The 15,651-nt window shown below is 49.0% G+C and overlaps 1 protein-coding gene across 1 annotated transcript; it reads left to right on the top strand.

The window, feature by feature from the left end:
• Positions 1 to 10,089: 10,089 nt before the first annotated feature.
• Positions 10,090 to 12,717, top strand: LOC146063231 (uncharacterized). Its single transcript, XM_083175429.1, has 3 exons — positions 10,090 to 11,093; positions 11,592 to 11,660; positions 11,956 to 12,717. The coding sequence occupies exons 1-3, from the start codon at positions 10,244 to 10,246 to the stop codon at positions 12,645 to 12,647; spliced, it is 1,611 nt and encodes a 536-aa protein (XP_083031555.1). The 5' UTR covers positions 10,090 to 10,243; the 3' UTR covers positions 12,648 to 12,717.
• Positions 12,718 to 15,651: the final 2,934 nt, after the last annotated feature.

The following is a 15,651-nucleotide window of genomic DNA, read 5'->3' as shown; positions in this document are numbered from 1 at the left end:
TGCAGTCTCTCCTCAGTCAGAACAGCTTGGTCTATGCCACTGGATCATTCTAGTAGTATTAGCCCCCCCCCCAGGTAAACTCTGCCACTGCTCAGTGTTAATGCAGCCAGATGCAGTCTGTGAGACTGCATTGACTTCACTGTGACTGGTAGTAACTTCTTATTGGAAGTCTGACCTGCCAATCACCCAAGGCTGTCACATTGGGAGGTGCTCTCTCCCTTCGGGGCTGCCTCTTTGGCTTCTATGAACTGCAACCAAAGCAGCCCAAAGAACCTGGGGTATGCGCATGTGCAGTACTGAGGCCAATACTGCACATGCCTGTCATCTGCAATGTACAGGTGACAGGGGGAGGCAGTGGGTGAAGGAGAAGCAGTCGCTGACAGGAAGAAGCAGTCTGTGACAGGGAGAAGCAGAGGGATGTCAGTAAAAGGCAGAGGGTGGCATAGCAAGGTGGCTTGGTTCATAGACTGTCCGACTGCACTGCTTCTGATAGATAAGGGACTGCCTGCAGGTTGCCGAGACCAATAAAGAGTTTCACCCCTTTTGAGAAATGTCAGACTTGCCCATAGGAAAACTCATGGCTGGTCTTGACAGCCGGCAGCCACAGATTCCTTATTTACCCAGTGTCACGGACCCACCGGTCGCCTGCTCCGATACGTCAATCTGAGCAGCTCCGGCCGTGACTGGGGTTCACTCAGGACACTCGGGTCCTTTCCTTGAGGTACACTGCCACCAGCCAAAACCTGATTTTAGCGCCTGAAACTGCGCAAGGGGCGGCTTGGCTCGCCCCTGACCACACAATACAAGATAACAATGGTAACGTTTTCCAGCCTTTCTCTCCTGAGGCTAATGAGTCTTAAGAACACAGAACCAGAACTGGGAATATGTATTATTTATTCCTAGAAATACTACAGAACTTTAAACAAAATGGTTACAAGACATTACAATGATTTTAAAAGTACACACAACGATTTTTAAATGCAAATTTCAGAAATAAAATAAAAAGGGAAAAAAGACAGAACCGTATCTTACAATCCTGAAGTGGGGGGGTTCTCCACAAGAAATCTCTCGTCGCCTACAGCCTGATTGCTAGACCCCCAGGTAGTGACACTGACTATAGGGAGAAAGGTCTTAGTTATACCTTGCAGACTCCCTCATCCCTCCCACCCTTGGGATTTTTAACCATTCCCTTGCTGAGCCTAGTGAAGGTCCCTAGATATAGGATCTTTCCCATAAAGAATTTCTCCCTGCTTTGAAGTAGATTTTATACATTCCTCAAGTGATAAGAGGTCATTTAGTGCAGGGCCAGAGCCACTTTGGCCGGTTGGCTGGACACTATTGCTCTCCCCCCCAATCTGGTTTATGAGGGGTCTCAGATCTTATCTTACATCCTAACTCCAGAGGAGTCCACAGATGGCTACACTCCCTGGGTCACCAATAGTCCACACACATAATACATGACATGTTCTGATCTCCCACATAATAATCACAGGCGGCATGATTTTACCAAACATACCAGACATACATTGATTGCACAGATAATCATAACAGGAGGCATACGTTAATTTGATCGATCACCTGATCTGATCGTTACACCTCCCCCTTTTAAAATGGCGCACAGAGGCGGTGACCCACGTCACCGTCTCATCAGTGCGCTATTAACTACATCACCTGGACAGGTAGCAGTGGTCTCTGTGCTGAGACAGACTGCCACTGATTCTGCGGGATCTGTACTAACACTTCCCTATACTTGGCACCACCTGACGCCATAGCCGTGGCTAGGGTGGGCAATGGGCATAGTCCCTTTCCCTCTCGCAGGAGATGGCAAACTAAAAGCACACAGGTGTCCTCGAACCCATAGTCTGTGAGCACACTGATATAGGGGGAGCTGTGTCCATCCCGGCTGATATTGACACAGCCCACCACAGCTGTGCGTCGTACTCCTGGGCACGGATTCTCCCCTGCAGCTGGCAGTTTGGCCTTACTCACTGAGATAAGTACCAGACCATTCCTCCACACCCCAAACGGCCATCCCCCTGGGACTCGTAACTCGGCATGTTTAACTATACCACAGGTGTGGGGCATTCTCCCAGCACTATATACAGACTTAAAAATGTCTTCCCAGCACCTCTCCTGAGCTGACTGACCCCCCCTCCCCTTCACTGGGGGGAAGGTCCACTCACTCAACACCTCACACCTCATCCTTTTGTGAGGAGATTCGCCCTCTGTGTCTGTGTGTGTGAATTGTGAAGGGGGGCACGTTTCTGCAAGGGGGAATACCAGCAGGTCCTTGTCCCCTGTCTTGGGAACATCCCAGCTCAGCTTTTCTGAGGTTAATGGAGCTGAGTCTACCTGTGCTTCGCGGGCCCTCCCACCCTTCGTTACACCCAGGGAGCAGGTAGAAGCAAGGAGCCAGACAGCTGTGCCTTGGGCCACTGTGGTGGCTGTGCCTTGCGCCGCCTGCTTACGGCACAGCACTGGCAACCCGATGCTGAGATGGTAGTGACCCACTTTGAGGTTATAACCCACAGTTTGAGAACCAATGCATTATGTGATAAATTATTACAGTTCACTACAAATATTATATACTGTTTGTGCATAGATTTGATATGGCACAGTACCGTAAAGTGGGTGACAGGGAGAAGCAGTGGGTGACAAGGAGAAGCAGTAGGTGACAAGGAGACACAGTGGGTGACAGAGAAGTAGTGGGTGACAGGGAGAAGCAATGGGTGGCAGGGAGAAGCAGTGGGTGGCAGCGAGAAGCAGTGGGTGGCAGCGAGAAGCAGTGGGTGACAGGGAGAGGCAGTGGGTGGCAGGAAGAAGCATTGTGTAACGGAGAAGCAGTGCATGACAAGGAGAGACAGTGGGTGGTAGAAAAATGCAGACTGTGGAAGAGAGAGGCAGTGGGAGACTACAGAGGCAATTGGCAACTAGAGAAAGGCAGTGGGTGACAGGGAGAAGCAGTGGGTGACAGAGAGAAGCAGTGGATGACAGGGAGAAGCAGTAGGTGACAGGAAAAGGCAGGGGGTGGAGAAGAGAGGCAGTGGGAGACTACGGAAGCAGTTGGAGACTAGAGAGAGGCAGTGGGTGACAGGGAGAGGCATAGCAAGGTGTCTTGTCCGAGTGTGCCTTACATTTGACACCGGCTTAGAGTCAGCAGTGCCAGGCAGGCCATTATTTGGCAAAGCTTTGGCGAGTGGTTGGAGGAGAGATTGTTGCCAAACACAGGATCAGGCAGGTCCACCGCTCTTCTGTTAGAAAATCATTTAAGAATCATTAGAAAAAAAAAGTGAGGATTTACGATCGCTGAAGGTTCCATTATATGCTTAATAAATTAAGAGTTCTAAGTGATTATGGGCAGCGATTCCAAACTTGCAGACTGATCGCAGGCATAAATCCAGAGGACCCAGGACTTGGGATGACAACCTTGAAGGAACACTGGTATTCTAATAATAATAAAATGCAAATAATGGTGGTTTCTCCTGTTCTGTTCTTCACGGGTGATGCCGGCATGTGACAGATAACCCCAATATAGAGAATACTGTATTGTACCAGCAATAACATTATTCACCGGGATGCAGGATGGAATGATAACTGTTTAAATGTGCATCAAATTAAAAAGCCTTTACAGCAGCTTCATCCAGCGTGAGTGATAATAGCGCTCTCCGCCAGGCGCCGCGTGATCCTTTCAATCATCGGAAATAGCGATACCTCTTATAAAGAGAATTCCATAAAGAACATACTGGAACACTGGGAGGAGGATTAGCAAGGCTTGTAGAGAGATAAAGTGGAGAGAGATAAAGGGCCTGATTCAGACCTGATAGTTAGGCTGCACATGGTAACAGGTAACAGGTACGCACCACCCACCCAATCCCCTCACCTACCTCTCTAACATGTGAGGGAATGTGTACAGTAATACATCCGCATGCGGCCAAAAGGATGATAAATAATTTCGATGATCGCTCACCACCGATTTTACAATGCGATCCTATCGGTGGGATGTTCTACAATGTTTTGAGTCAGGGGGGGGGGTCTGCGCATGTGCGATAAGCGCTGAACCCCCGCCGACCTCGCTGACCGCACTGCCCCGGCAGCAGTGCGGTGCGTAGCCCATAGGCTACAATGGGCTATTGCCATACCATAATGGCAGTAGCCCAGGGATGTGAAGCGCTGCTGTCCGATGTTGATACATTTGGGCAGCTTCGCATCCCCCATAGAAACCTATGGGGGTGGTGGCTGGCCGCGGTACAGGGATCGGAGATTCCTGCTGCAGTTCCTCCTACATACATTGGGGCGATATTTAATATATGCGGCTGACCCCTGAAAACTGATGTTTTCGGGGATTTAGCCGCAAATATTGAATGATAATTGGGCCCCAGAAAGAGTCATTGCCCCCTGCAAATTTGCCAATAAATTTGCGAATGGATCGCTAACCGCAATCCACTCGTAGATCCATAAGAAAATCGGAACATCAAAGAGACTGTGCAATTGTGAGTAGGTCTGAGGCTTCCGCCAATCTGCGCCCGAGACCGGGTGGAAGTGGTCAGAGACCCGCCTTAAAAATGCCTGGGCACGCCTGCATTATTTTAAGCACACCCAGAAAACGACATGTTTCCACCCCCAAACACCGGCTTCCTGTCCATCGCTCCTGTTCCTGCGGCTTCAGTTTGAAATGACGATGAACAGTACGCATCCGCAGTCATTCGATTATTGCTCGATTTGTGGATTCTCTAATTACAGTAGCTAACTAGCTATTGATGCGTCATTAGCCCCCACATGTGCGGATGGTAAGCAGCAGATGCACCGGGCAGTCATGTGACTCTCAGATGTGCAGAGCATCTGCCCAACAGAGAGAATGGAATCAAGGTAATAAGAGACACTATTAAGGTCGACATACTGTACATTACGGTAGTTCGATCACTAAAGGTTGACAGGGCAAGTCGACACATGAAATAAGTCAACATGGGTAAGGTCGGCATGGTTGACGCAAGCATTAGGTCGACATAATATTTCATGTTTCCTCCCCCCCAAAACAGGCGGTATTTCATACCCTACCACCCACTAGGGCGTGGAGGGAGACTATAGTAATGTGCCAAGTGCAGCGAGCCATGCGAGGGGACGCGGTACACTGATAACTGTGTCCATGTCGACTGACGTCAAAATTCGGGACAAATAAAACAAGTGAAAATTCATGTCAACCTTTTAACTGTTGACCTTCCCATGGTCGACCTGATGCTTGTGTCGAAATTCCAACCCTGTCGACCTTAGACCAAAGGTCACCTATTTCATGTGTCAAAGCCCTGTCGACCTTTAGTAAACCTTATATATGTCGGCCTTTATTGTGTCGACCATGTGACCCATACCCAGTAAAAAAAAAATGAGGATGATGGCAGAAAGGGGTGAATGGGAGTAACATTACATTTCCAGCTCCTCTTGTTATTACATACTAATTACCAGCCCGCTATGGAACAACATACCAGTAATGCTGGCGGCTCTGTGTGCCTGAAAGAGGATAACACTTGAATTGCTTCATCGGGGCGCCATCTAGTTGCAGCCGGCTCGCAAAATATGTTGAACGCCCCCCTTGGAGGTGAGGAGCAGCGTTAGACTTTTATTATTAGGGTTATGACGCTGGCTGCGGGGAAGGGAGGGTAAATATACTTAACTGTCCAATGTCAAGATTTCCTCTATGTAGATGCCCACGCCGGTATTCTAACTGACTTTCATCTGCCTGTATAGTCTCTGTAGCGCTGCAGAAGTGTGTCTTTACTAGTGATTGCGGTCATGCTGGAACAATGGCTGCAGAGGCATTTTCAGTATAGCACATTCTGCATAACAAATGGATGACAATGATGCAGCAAGCAGTACAGTATATCTGCGGTATACTTAGAGGCGTAACCCTGGGAGACAAGGGGGTCATCTGCCACTGGGCTCCTGCTCCCAAGGGGGCACCTCTCCTCCCCTGCCAGTTTGAATCAGTTAATTGAAAGCTGTTGATATCAATTCTTCGTCTCTGCTTCAGGGAGAGGGGCAGGGTGAGTGGAGGCTGAGGGGGACTACGTGGGGAGATGGGGGAGCAGCGGGGAGCCGGTGGAGGGCGGTGCGAGAGTCTCGTGCGCACGCACCCCTTCTGTCATATGGCACGCAGCCCAATTGGGGATACTATCGCCAGGAGCAGCTCAACTGAGAGCTGCTCCATCTGTATATAAGGTGCTGTGTGGGTCCATGTGTGTGTGTGTGGGGGGGGGCACTAGTACTTATATTGCCTCTGGGCAACTGGGATGAAGTTATGCCACTGAGTATACTCAAGTGATTCCTGAAAACACTACCAGTGGCTGTTACAGGTAGCCCTTGTACTGCACTGCGTGTTTTGGGTGGCATTCTATACATTAAGTGGTTAGAATGTTTTTATCTATAACTCAGGTCTGGCCGCACTGTGACTGATAAATGATAGGTCCGCTTTAAATGCATCCAACATAAAAAAAGAAATAAAAAAAAATTGGGTACTTATGTATTATCTGGACTCCCATGTTAAATGCACCCCATTTTTTCATACCCCTACTATCCAACTACGCATGGAGTTGATTTTATATAGTGTGGCGAGCGCAGCGAGCCACCGTGCCCGAAGCGTGGTGAGCGCAGCGAGCCCCGCGAGGGGACGCGGTCTCATAAGAAAAACGGGAGTCCAGATATTACATAAGTACCAAAAATTGCACTTAGAACGTGTCACAATATGGCATTTTCCTGAGGATAGAGCTCTTTCCCATTATACTCTACATTTCACACAAGTCCAGTCAGCTTCGGCTAAAAATAGGCGCTGTAATAGGAGAAAGGTGCGCGGCAAAGTGGTGAGTCAGGACTTCAGCTGAATATTGACCACAGCAACCGAGTCATTTTGGGGAAGGTCATTTGAGAACGCAATCTGAGTTTTGTGGCAAAACCTCACTGAGGTGCGAAGTACTACAGATACAGGCATCTATTAAATAGCCCAGAAGAGACAGGTTTGCTATTAACGTGTTATTTTTGAGGTCATGTAACGGTAACAAAGTCACTGAGTCAGCTGAGAGATGCTTCCCTCCTTGGCGATACTGGCCAGCAGCAGTGGCACAGCGCCAACCAGTCGGGGGTCCGATGTGAACTTGTGTCACTGACATTGGCCCTTATTCAGATCGGTGCGGATATTCCCGCATTCTTACGGAGCGGTCCGCACGCCACGGTGTTTTGCCGCATGCGGCCATCGTCCGTAGAAACGCCCACGTGTCCTCCGCATTCGGACGGACTCACTCGTTAAGAACAGGGCGTGTTTACGGACGACATACAAAGCATGCGTGTGCGGGAGAAACACTCCGATTCGGCACGGTATCACAGAGTATTACAGAGTATGCTCGGGAATACCGCATCCGAACGGGAGCCAAGCGGTGCTACCGCACGTAAGCGGAGTATTTCCGCCAAAAAACCCACTATGAACTATCTTCTGCAAAACATCACATGACCCACTTATTCAATTACCTAGCCTCATAAAAAACAGCTTATTTGGAATTGGAATCAATTAGATTCCAATATATCCTTACAAGCATGCCTAACACATGCATAGCCCACATTAACCCTTACAGCAATGTAAGAGCAATGGTTTCAATTAAAGCACTGACAAGCGTCCTATTAGTGAGTAATGAGTAAAGGAGTAGATTGTATTGGGTTCAGGTGTTAATGGTTGTAGTCATTAGGCGTACGTTCGCCTACCGCATGAACGAGTGGTGTCCGCAAAGCAATAGTACACTTGTGGACACCGCACATTTCAGCCCTTTTTGCTCGCGTGCATTCGGAGTGGTTTCCGAATGTACGCCCCCCAACATAAGTGTACTCCCCCGTGTCCGCCCATGTTTCCGCCCCGTTTTGCCCACTTTGAAACTACGCCCATGTGTCATTCCGCATGACGCCCATAATACGCCCCTATTTCCCGACCGATTGCGGTGACCAGTTTTGGACGGGCTTTGTCCGAACTGGTACCGAGTCAAGGCGTGGCACATGCGCGTAGTGTTCTACACGCATGCGCAGACGCCGTAAAGACGCAATCCGTAAGAACGCGGTAAAGTCCGCATCAATCAGAATAAGGGCCATTGTCGGGTTATAATATGAACACTGCACTTGGAGAGATAAAAGAAATACAAATAAAATAAAACAAAATTTGCAAATATATATATATTTATACTAGGTGATTCATCGCGCCCTACGGGCGCTCTTCACACCGTCGTAAGGGGCTGCGCCCCCTTAATTTGTGAACATTTGCATATGAGAAAGATGGTTAGAATTGTATGAAAGATGCCTGTATTGCAACTTGAGTTATAGGTGAAATGTGTTAAATAGAGAGCATATGATGTGGAAGGGGGGTGTGTATTGTTTTGTTTAATTAAAAAGCGGTTACAGAGTAAGATGTACATTGATAGTGTGGATGGTACAGTGACATTTGTGGGGGGGGGGGGGGGGCTGTGTGTGCATGTTGTTTAGGTGTGTGTGTGCAATAGTATAGTAGGGTGTTTCTGAGTCAGTGGCTCCCCACTGGCGGAGGTCACGACACAGGAAAACAGGAGGCTGGGTAGTGATAGGGGAGTGGGGGCATAAGGGGGACTAAAGAGGAGGGTGGGAGATACTGTGCAGCTTCTGCCAGTGGGTGAGGGTCCAGCGTGGCAGTACAGGAGTACAGGATGGTGGCCCTTAGTCAGTGTCTCCTACTGGGTGGGAGTTCGGGTGCATGAGAGCAGGAGGCTGGGCTATGAGGCATGATAGGGGCATGTGGGAAAGTTCAACACATGTAAATGTTGACATAAGTGTGGCATTTCATCGGTGTCCATGTCGACACATGAGAATGAATATGAAAACATTCAAAAAAAGAAAAATAAATCTTCAAAAACTCATGTCAACCTTTTTCATTGTCGACCATAGCCGTGCCAGTGTTTTGCATGTGCCATTTAATCCTGGGGTTGCCGTGAATCACGTGCGGGGGTGGGGGGGGAGGGAGGAGGTGAGGGGTGTCTGCGAATCACGGGAGGAGGGGTCGTGGGTGGATTCCGTGAATTGCAGGAGGGGGGGTCGCGGGGGGGGGGTGTGTGGGTTGCCGCAATGACAGGGGGGGGGTCAGGGGTGGGGAATCACGGTAGGGGGGGTCATGGGGGGCACCGTAAACCGCGGGAGGGGGGGCCCGGGGGGTTGTTACGAATCGTGGGAGGGGGGGTCGCGGGGTTCCGCGAATCGCATGAGGGGGGGTGTCACGGGGTGGGGCCGCGAATCGCGGGAGTCACCGGGGGTGCTGCGAATTGCGGGGGGTGTGCTGCAAATCGCGGGAGGGGGGTCGCGGGGGGTGCCGCGAATCGCCACAAGAAAAAATCAACACAGAAAGGTCAACACATGTAAATGTTGACATAAGTGTGGCACTTCATTGGTGTCCATGTCGACACATGAGAATGAATATGAAAACATTGAAAAAGTCAACCTTTTTCATTCTCGACCATAGACATGTCAGTGTTTTGCATGTGCCATTTAATCGTGGGGATGCCGTGAATGGGGGGGGGGGGGGGGAGGAGGAGGGAGGTGCATACCTCCCAACATGACCCTCTCCAGGAGGGAGACATTGCTCTGTTTCTGGACTTTCTTCTTAATTTATGGATTACCATCACCTGTGCTTAAACACCTTTCTTACCAATTACCCTGTTTAAAACAGGTGATGACAATCATAAATTAAGATGGAAGTCCACAAACAGAGCATTCTGTCCCTCCTGGAGAGGGTCATGTTGGGAGGTATGGAGGTGTGGGGTGCTCACCTGGTGTGTCTGGTGAGTAGCTGGGTGACATTCTATGCTATGCGCTAAATGCGCATGTTTATTTCGCACACTATATCGCCGCAAATCGCATTTTTCTAACTCGCACTTTTCAGTCCAAATTCGATTATTTAATGTGATGCGCATTTGAGGCTGAAAAGTGCGAAGAGTTGCGATTTGCGGTTTTTAGTCATAAAAAAGTGCGATTTTTAGTATGAAAAAAGTGCGATTTTTAGTCCGAAAAATGCGCCATTTCTTTCGCTGGTCATGTGCGAGTTTTGGACCAACCGGAGTGCGATTTACAAACCTGTCTCCGCATGACTAAGAACCCCCAAACCTATTGGCCCACCTATGTCCCCTCCATTATGCATCACACCCCCTATATAAAGGGGCATTGGCGCCATTTCACTCTTTGATAGGAAGTAAGGAGCATGGAGAGGAGCAGTGGAAGCGTTTGTGCAGGAAGAGGAGTTGGTGGCAGAGGAACCAGTGGCAGAGGGAGCACTGGCAGAGGAACCAGTGGCAGAGGGAGCACTGGCAGAGGGAGCACTGGCAGAGGGAGCACTGGCAGAGGGAGCACTGGCAGCAGCCAGACAAGTGGGAGAGGCAGCAGTGTGGCAGGCAGCATGGCCACAGCAAGGCCAGCCTCAGCTCAGACCCTGGCCGTCCAGCCCCAGCAGGAGGAGGTGGAGGATCCGCTGGCATCCCCATCCTACAGCCAAGCCCTAGACCATACCCCACACCAGCTGCAGGAGGGCCACATGTCAGAGGTGGAGGAAGATGCTGGTGAGGAGGAGGAAGACACTGCCATGGAGGAGGAGGAGGGTGACATGGCTGGTGCAGAAAATGAGGAGGAGGAGGAGGAGGTGGTAGCTGGTCGCACCAAAAGTGGCCGCATGGTCAGGTTTTCCTATGAGGAAAATGTGGCACTTGTGAGGGCTATCATGCCAGTGTACGAGAGGCTGCTTGGCAAAAGCAACTACAAAACCACTGCCCAGCGCAAGCGCGCTATATGGAAGGACATCACCCAGGCGGTGAACGCTGTGAGTAATCACAAGCGCCTGGTGCGCAATGTGAAGAAGCGCTTCAACGATATAAAACGCCAGTTGAAGCATAAAATGGCCCTGGAGATGGAGGAGGCCACCAGGACTGGAGGAGGAAGCCCCACCACTGTCAGCTACAATGCATATGAGGTGAAGCTGAAGCGCATCATCCCCCCTGAGGTCCTGCCTGGGATGCATGTGGCGGATACCGACAGGGCCCAAACGCCACCGCGAGCTGGTAAGTGTGACCCCATGCAAACTGTAACATACATGCCAATGTATTATACCTGTAATGTGCACTTGTATTGTTATGCTTTGTAAAGTGCTGCTGTGGAACTACATAGCCCAGCAAGGTCATGCACAAGAAAATGGCTGCTCCTGCTTTGAAATTGCTGATAATGCTGGCCCTTGTAGTTCCACAACTAATCTGAATGATTAAAAGTGTACCATTCTTTGCAGCAGACTAACATGTATGTGTACAAAAACCCTGTGGTGTAATGGAGGTTTAGCTGGCATGCCTACAAACCACCGAATATCCTATAGTTGTCATGTGTACACTAGTTTACTACTAAGTCTGAAATGAAAGATTGGCCTGAAAACTAAACAAAGGGTGGTCCAGATATAATGCTGCCCTTTTCTATTGGGTATTGTCCATTATTGTGAATTCACTGCATGTTTTCTGAAAATGCATCTCCATTGCAAGGTCCATAATGCCTGGCCATCTTTCCTTGTACAGATTGTCCGTCCCGAAGTGCTGCAGCATCTAAGAGAAGAAGGCCCGTTGCTGCAGAATCTGTGGAAGCAGGTAAATGACTAAACAACACCCCATTACACATACAGTACACACACCCATGTCACATCAACAAGATCTCACACTACATTCTGCTCCTGCTGCTACATTGCAACGGACATGAGTGTAATCTGAGCTAGGCATGTGACATATTAATAGTGTCATTGTTGCATGCAGTATCGGGGTACATGTGTAAGTGCATAACACCCCTAGGTATGGGCGTCAGCCATCTATAGGCCTATGTAAAACAGTATAGAGGACAGTGTGGCCTATATATGCATGAGTACTTACCTCTTCTCTGTATCCACAGGTGCTATACAACTAGGGTCAAACCAAACAGATTCTTCAATACTGGTGCTAGACGAAATGGACATCATTCTTGATCCGGTCGACACCTTTGCGGCAGAGGAAGAAATGCCGGGCTCGTCCCAGAGTGATCTTCCCCCAAGTGGGGTGCCACCCAACCCACCCCCAACCACCCAGCAACCCCATACACCAGCTACTGCTTCCCAAGTAGCTAACTCCTTGGTGAATTTCAAGGACAAGCAGCTTGAATTCATGGCCTCCCAAAGCCTCCAAATGGGAAATATACAGGGGTACATGCGTGACACCTTCCTGCAGTTGCGCAAAATGGCCCGTAGTGTAAGGGTAGCTGTAGGCACTCAAGTGCGCATTGCCAACAGTCTTGACAGCCGTTTTGCAGAACTAACTTCTGCAATACGTGAGCAGAATAGCCATATTGGGAGCCTGGCACAAAGTCTTACAGCCCTAACCCACACATGCACAGCGCAGACCAATGCCCTCCTAGCTATGCAGGCACAAATACAGCAGCAGCAGGAAGGCAATGTGGGAGGTGGCACTACCTCAACCCTCAGCAGTGTCTCCAGCACCCCAATAAGTGTCTCCCCCACTTCCCCACCCCGTCGTAGTGTGAGGACCCGTGGTGGGCTTAGTTCCGCCTCGAAAAGTGGTGTAGGGCTGCCTGATGCTGGCCGAAGGTAGCTGCTAAATCAGTGTTTCTACATTAAAAAAGGCCAACTATCTGTCTACATGGCCCCACAGTTTGTATTTTGCACATGTTACATTGCAGAATGGTTTACTTCATAACAAGTAAAATTTGCAAACCACATTCCATTGTGTTTGTGTCTTTTTCTCTATATAAATTAATGTGTGATTTATAACATATTGTAATGGTATATGACTATGGGATTGCAGTAAAGTAGTGTGGTATAACTCCTTGGCTGCCAAAGGTTATGGATGTACACAGGGCCGGTGCTAGGGTGTCCGGCGCCCTCCTGCAAACCATAAATTTTGCGCCCTTTCACATTGCCATTGCAACAAGCTGAAGCTTGATTGTGGGAGCGTATGCAACATGCAATCCTATGGAGGATCTCGGGTGCATGTACATGTATGCATACACCATCTCAGTGCTGTGTCCGCAAAATGTTGCAAGCATTAAAGGTGCCCATACACACTGCGAGAATCGCATACGTTATGTGCTAGATTGATCCGAAAGCAGTACAAAAAGTATGTGCAGCACTTTTTGTACTGTGTGATGCCCGCCGGAGCGCACATCGCATTGCACACTGCTATTGCAGCGTGTATGGCCACCTTTAGGCAAATAACCCAGCCAATTATTTAAAAAGTGTCTAAATTAATATAAAAAAATCTACAATTATTTAAAAAATTGTTATAAACTTGTATAATAAAAGACTCACTGTTCTTTTGCTGTTTAACTCTTGTGCAGTCCCTCCTCTTCTATCTGCGTAGGCAGGACTCTGAGGACGCCATTACTCCCCTCTCGTGACTGAGGGGGAAAGGAGGGGGAGAAGGAGGAGATGGAAGAAGAGGAGAGGAGATATAGGGGGTGGAGTGTTGAGACTGGCAGTGGCACTGGCACAGCCACTGAGAAGAGGGAAGGAAGGACGGCGCTGCTGCCTGTTCGTCATTTGTTTGACAGCTGACAGGAGCCGGGAGCAATGGGTAGGGGGCAGATCCGGACATGACGTCATCCAGGCATTCACAGACAGCGCTTCATGCCTCAGCGCAAGTGTCCGTGAGGAAGATGGGGCAGGTCGCAGGAGGAGGACAGTGTATGCAAGGTGCAGGGAGCAGCTCTTTATACTGCCGCCCGCCCACTGTCAGACAGGCGCTGCGAGCGGCGTGCAGGAGGCAGTGACAGTGAGGGCTGAGGCAGCTTTAGCAGAGCAGGGAGGGAGACAGCGCCTTTTAAGCATGGCGCCTCCCTGCTTTGCAGGAGCTGCTGAGTGGGTAGCACCGGCCCTGGATGTACATTTTCCAGCAGGCTCTGACACTCATGGTTTGGACTGTAATGGTTGTAGTGTGTCAGGGCATGCTGGAACATGTAGTTCCACAACACCAGTGAGCCATGTTTCACAGAAAACTTAATTGTTACATGGACCAAGAGTACTTAGAAGGTAGATATCAGCAAGGGATAGGTCAGCACCACCATGTGCATCTGTTGTGGACTGGTGTTAGGTTAAATATGGGTGGAAAGCGGTGGTACTGGTCAATTATTTATTAATGAGTACACTTCCAACACTGGTACATTTTGGAGTACAGGCCACATGTGCTTACCAGAAAAGCTACGCCTGGTGATGTATGTCTGCAACAACTTCTTTATAGCAAGTAACAGTACAGTACAATTCTTAGACAAAGTGGCCTGTGATAGCACCAAGGCCCATGAGGTCACAGACTGAGTGGAGGCTGTGGACAAATAGTAGAGGGCACACATTCATTATTGCTGGACAGACACTACATAGTTGGCACCCACAAAATGGGCACAAGCATCTCTCACCTGCTCATATAACTCCGACAGGGTAATGGGGTTCAGCGTAACCATCCCCACAACCTGTTGGTCCGACAGGTAGTCCAGGTACAGGTGAGCACCATACATACGTGGGGTACCCAGTAGTGGGGGGTTTGCAACCAGCATCTTTTGCCCACCTTCCTCCCTCCTGCGTTTGCCCTCCAATTGGGACACATGACAGATAACCAATTTTAAATTAGTCATACAAATCTACATGAATTAAACCCTCACAGGTGTCCTTATTAATGTTGGGGTTAAGGTAGGGGGGTTTGGGATTGATAATGAAGGCACCTGTGTTGAAATTAACCATGTGCGCACTTGACCAAAATGAGGTGTGTGCAAATGCGCCAAACAGAACCAGGTCTGAAAAAAGTGCGATAAATAGACACCGCAAAAGTGCGATTTGCAAATGCGCATAGCATTAAATAAGCGGTTTGTATAGTTTTGCATTGGAAAACATCTGGATGCGATAAAAGTGCGAATTAATCTCGCACTTTTGTTCCGCATACCTTTACGCACAAAATATGCGATTTCTGTCCCTTAACGCATCACGTTAAATTGGCGATTTCGCAGAAAAATGCGATATCGCCATTTTGTGGTCTAAATAACGCCAAAAACAGAAAATCGCATAGCATAGAATGTCACCCATCGTGTCTTTGCTGTGTAACATGGAGAGTTACACAGCATGGAGAGTTACACTGTCTGTGGGCTCACTGGGCTGGTTCTCTGTCATGTGAGTCAGTCATGTGAGTCAGAGGCTCCACCCAGCGTTACAGCTCCAGACACACTTTGAGTGACAGATGTAGTCAAATATATAAGACTAGGTGATTCATCGCGCCCTACGGGCGCTCTTCACACCGTCGTAAGGGGCTGCGCCCCCTTAATTTGTGAACATTTGCATATGAGAAAGATGGTTAGAATTGTATGAAAGATGGCCTGTATTGCAACTTGAGTTATAGGTGAAATGTGTTAAATAGAGAGCATATGATGTGGAAGGGGGTGTGTATTGTTTTGTTTAATTAAAAAGCGGTTACAGAGTAAGATGTACATTGATAGTGTGGATGGTACAGTGACATTTGTGGGTGTGGGGGGGGGGGGCTGTGTGTGCATGTTGTTTAGGTGTGTGTGTGCAATAGTATAGTAGGGTGTTTCTGAGTCAGCGGCTCCCCACTGTCG

This window comes from Crinia signifera, chromosome 3, assembly GCF_055691185.1.
Source record: "Crinia signifera chromosome 3, ASM5569118v1, whole genome shotgun sequence".
In the NCBI taxonomy this organism is placed as follows: Eukaryota; Metazoa; Chordata; class Amphibia; order Anura; family Myobatrachidae; genus Crinia; species Crinia signifera.
The sequence above is the reverse complement of the archived record's forward strand: the minus strand, read 5'-3'. Positions and strand labels throughout refer to the sequence as shown.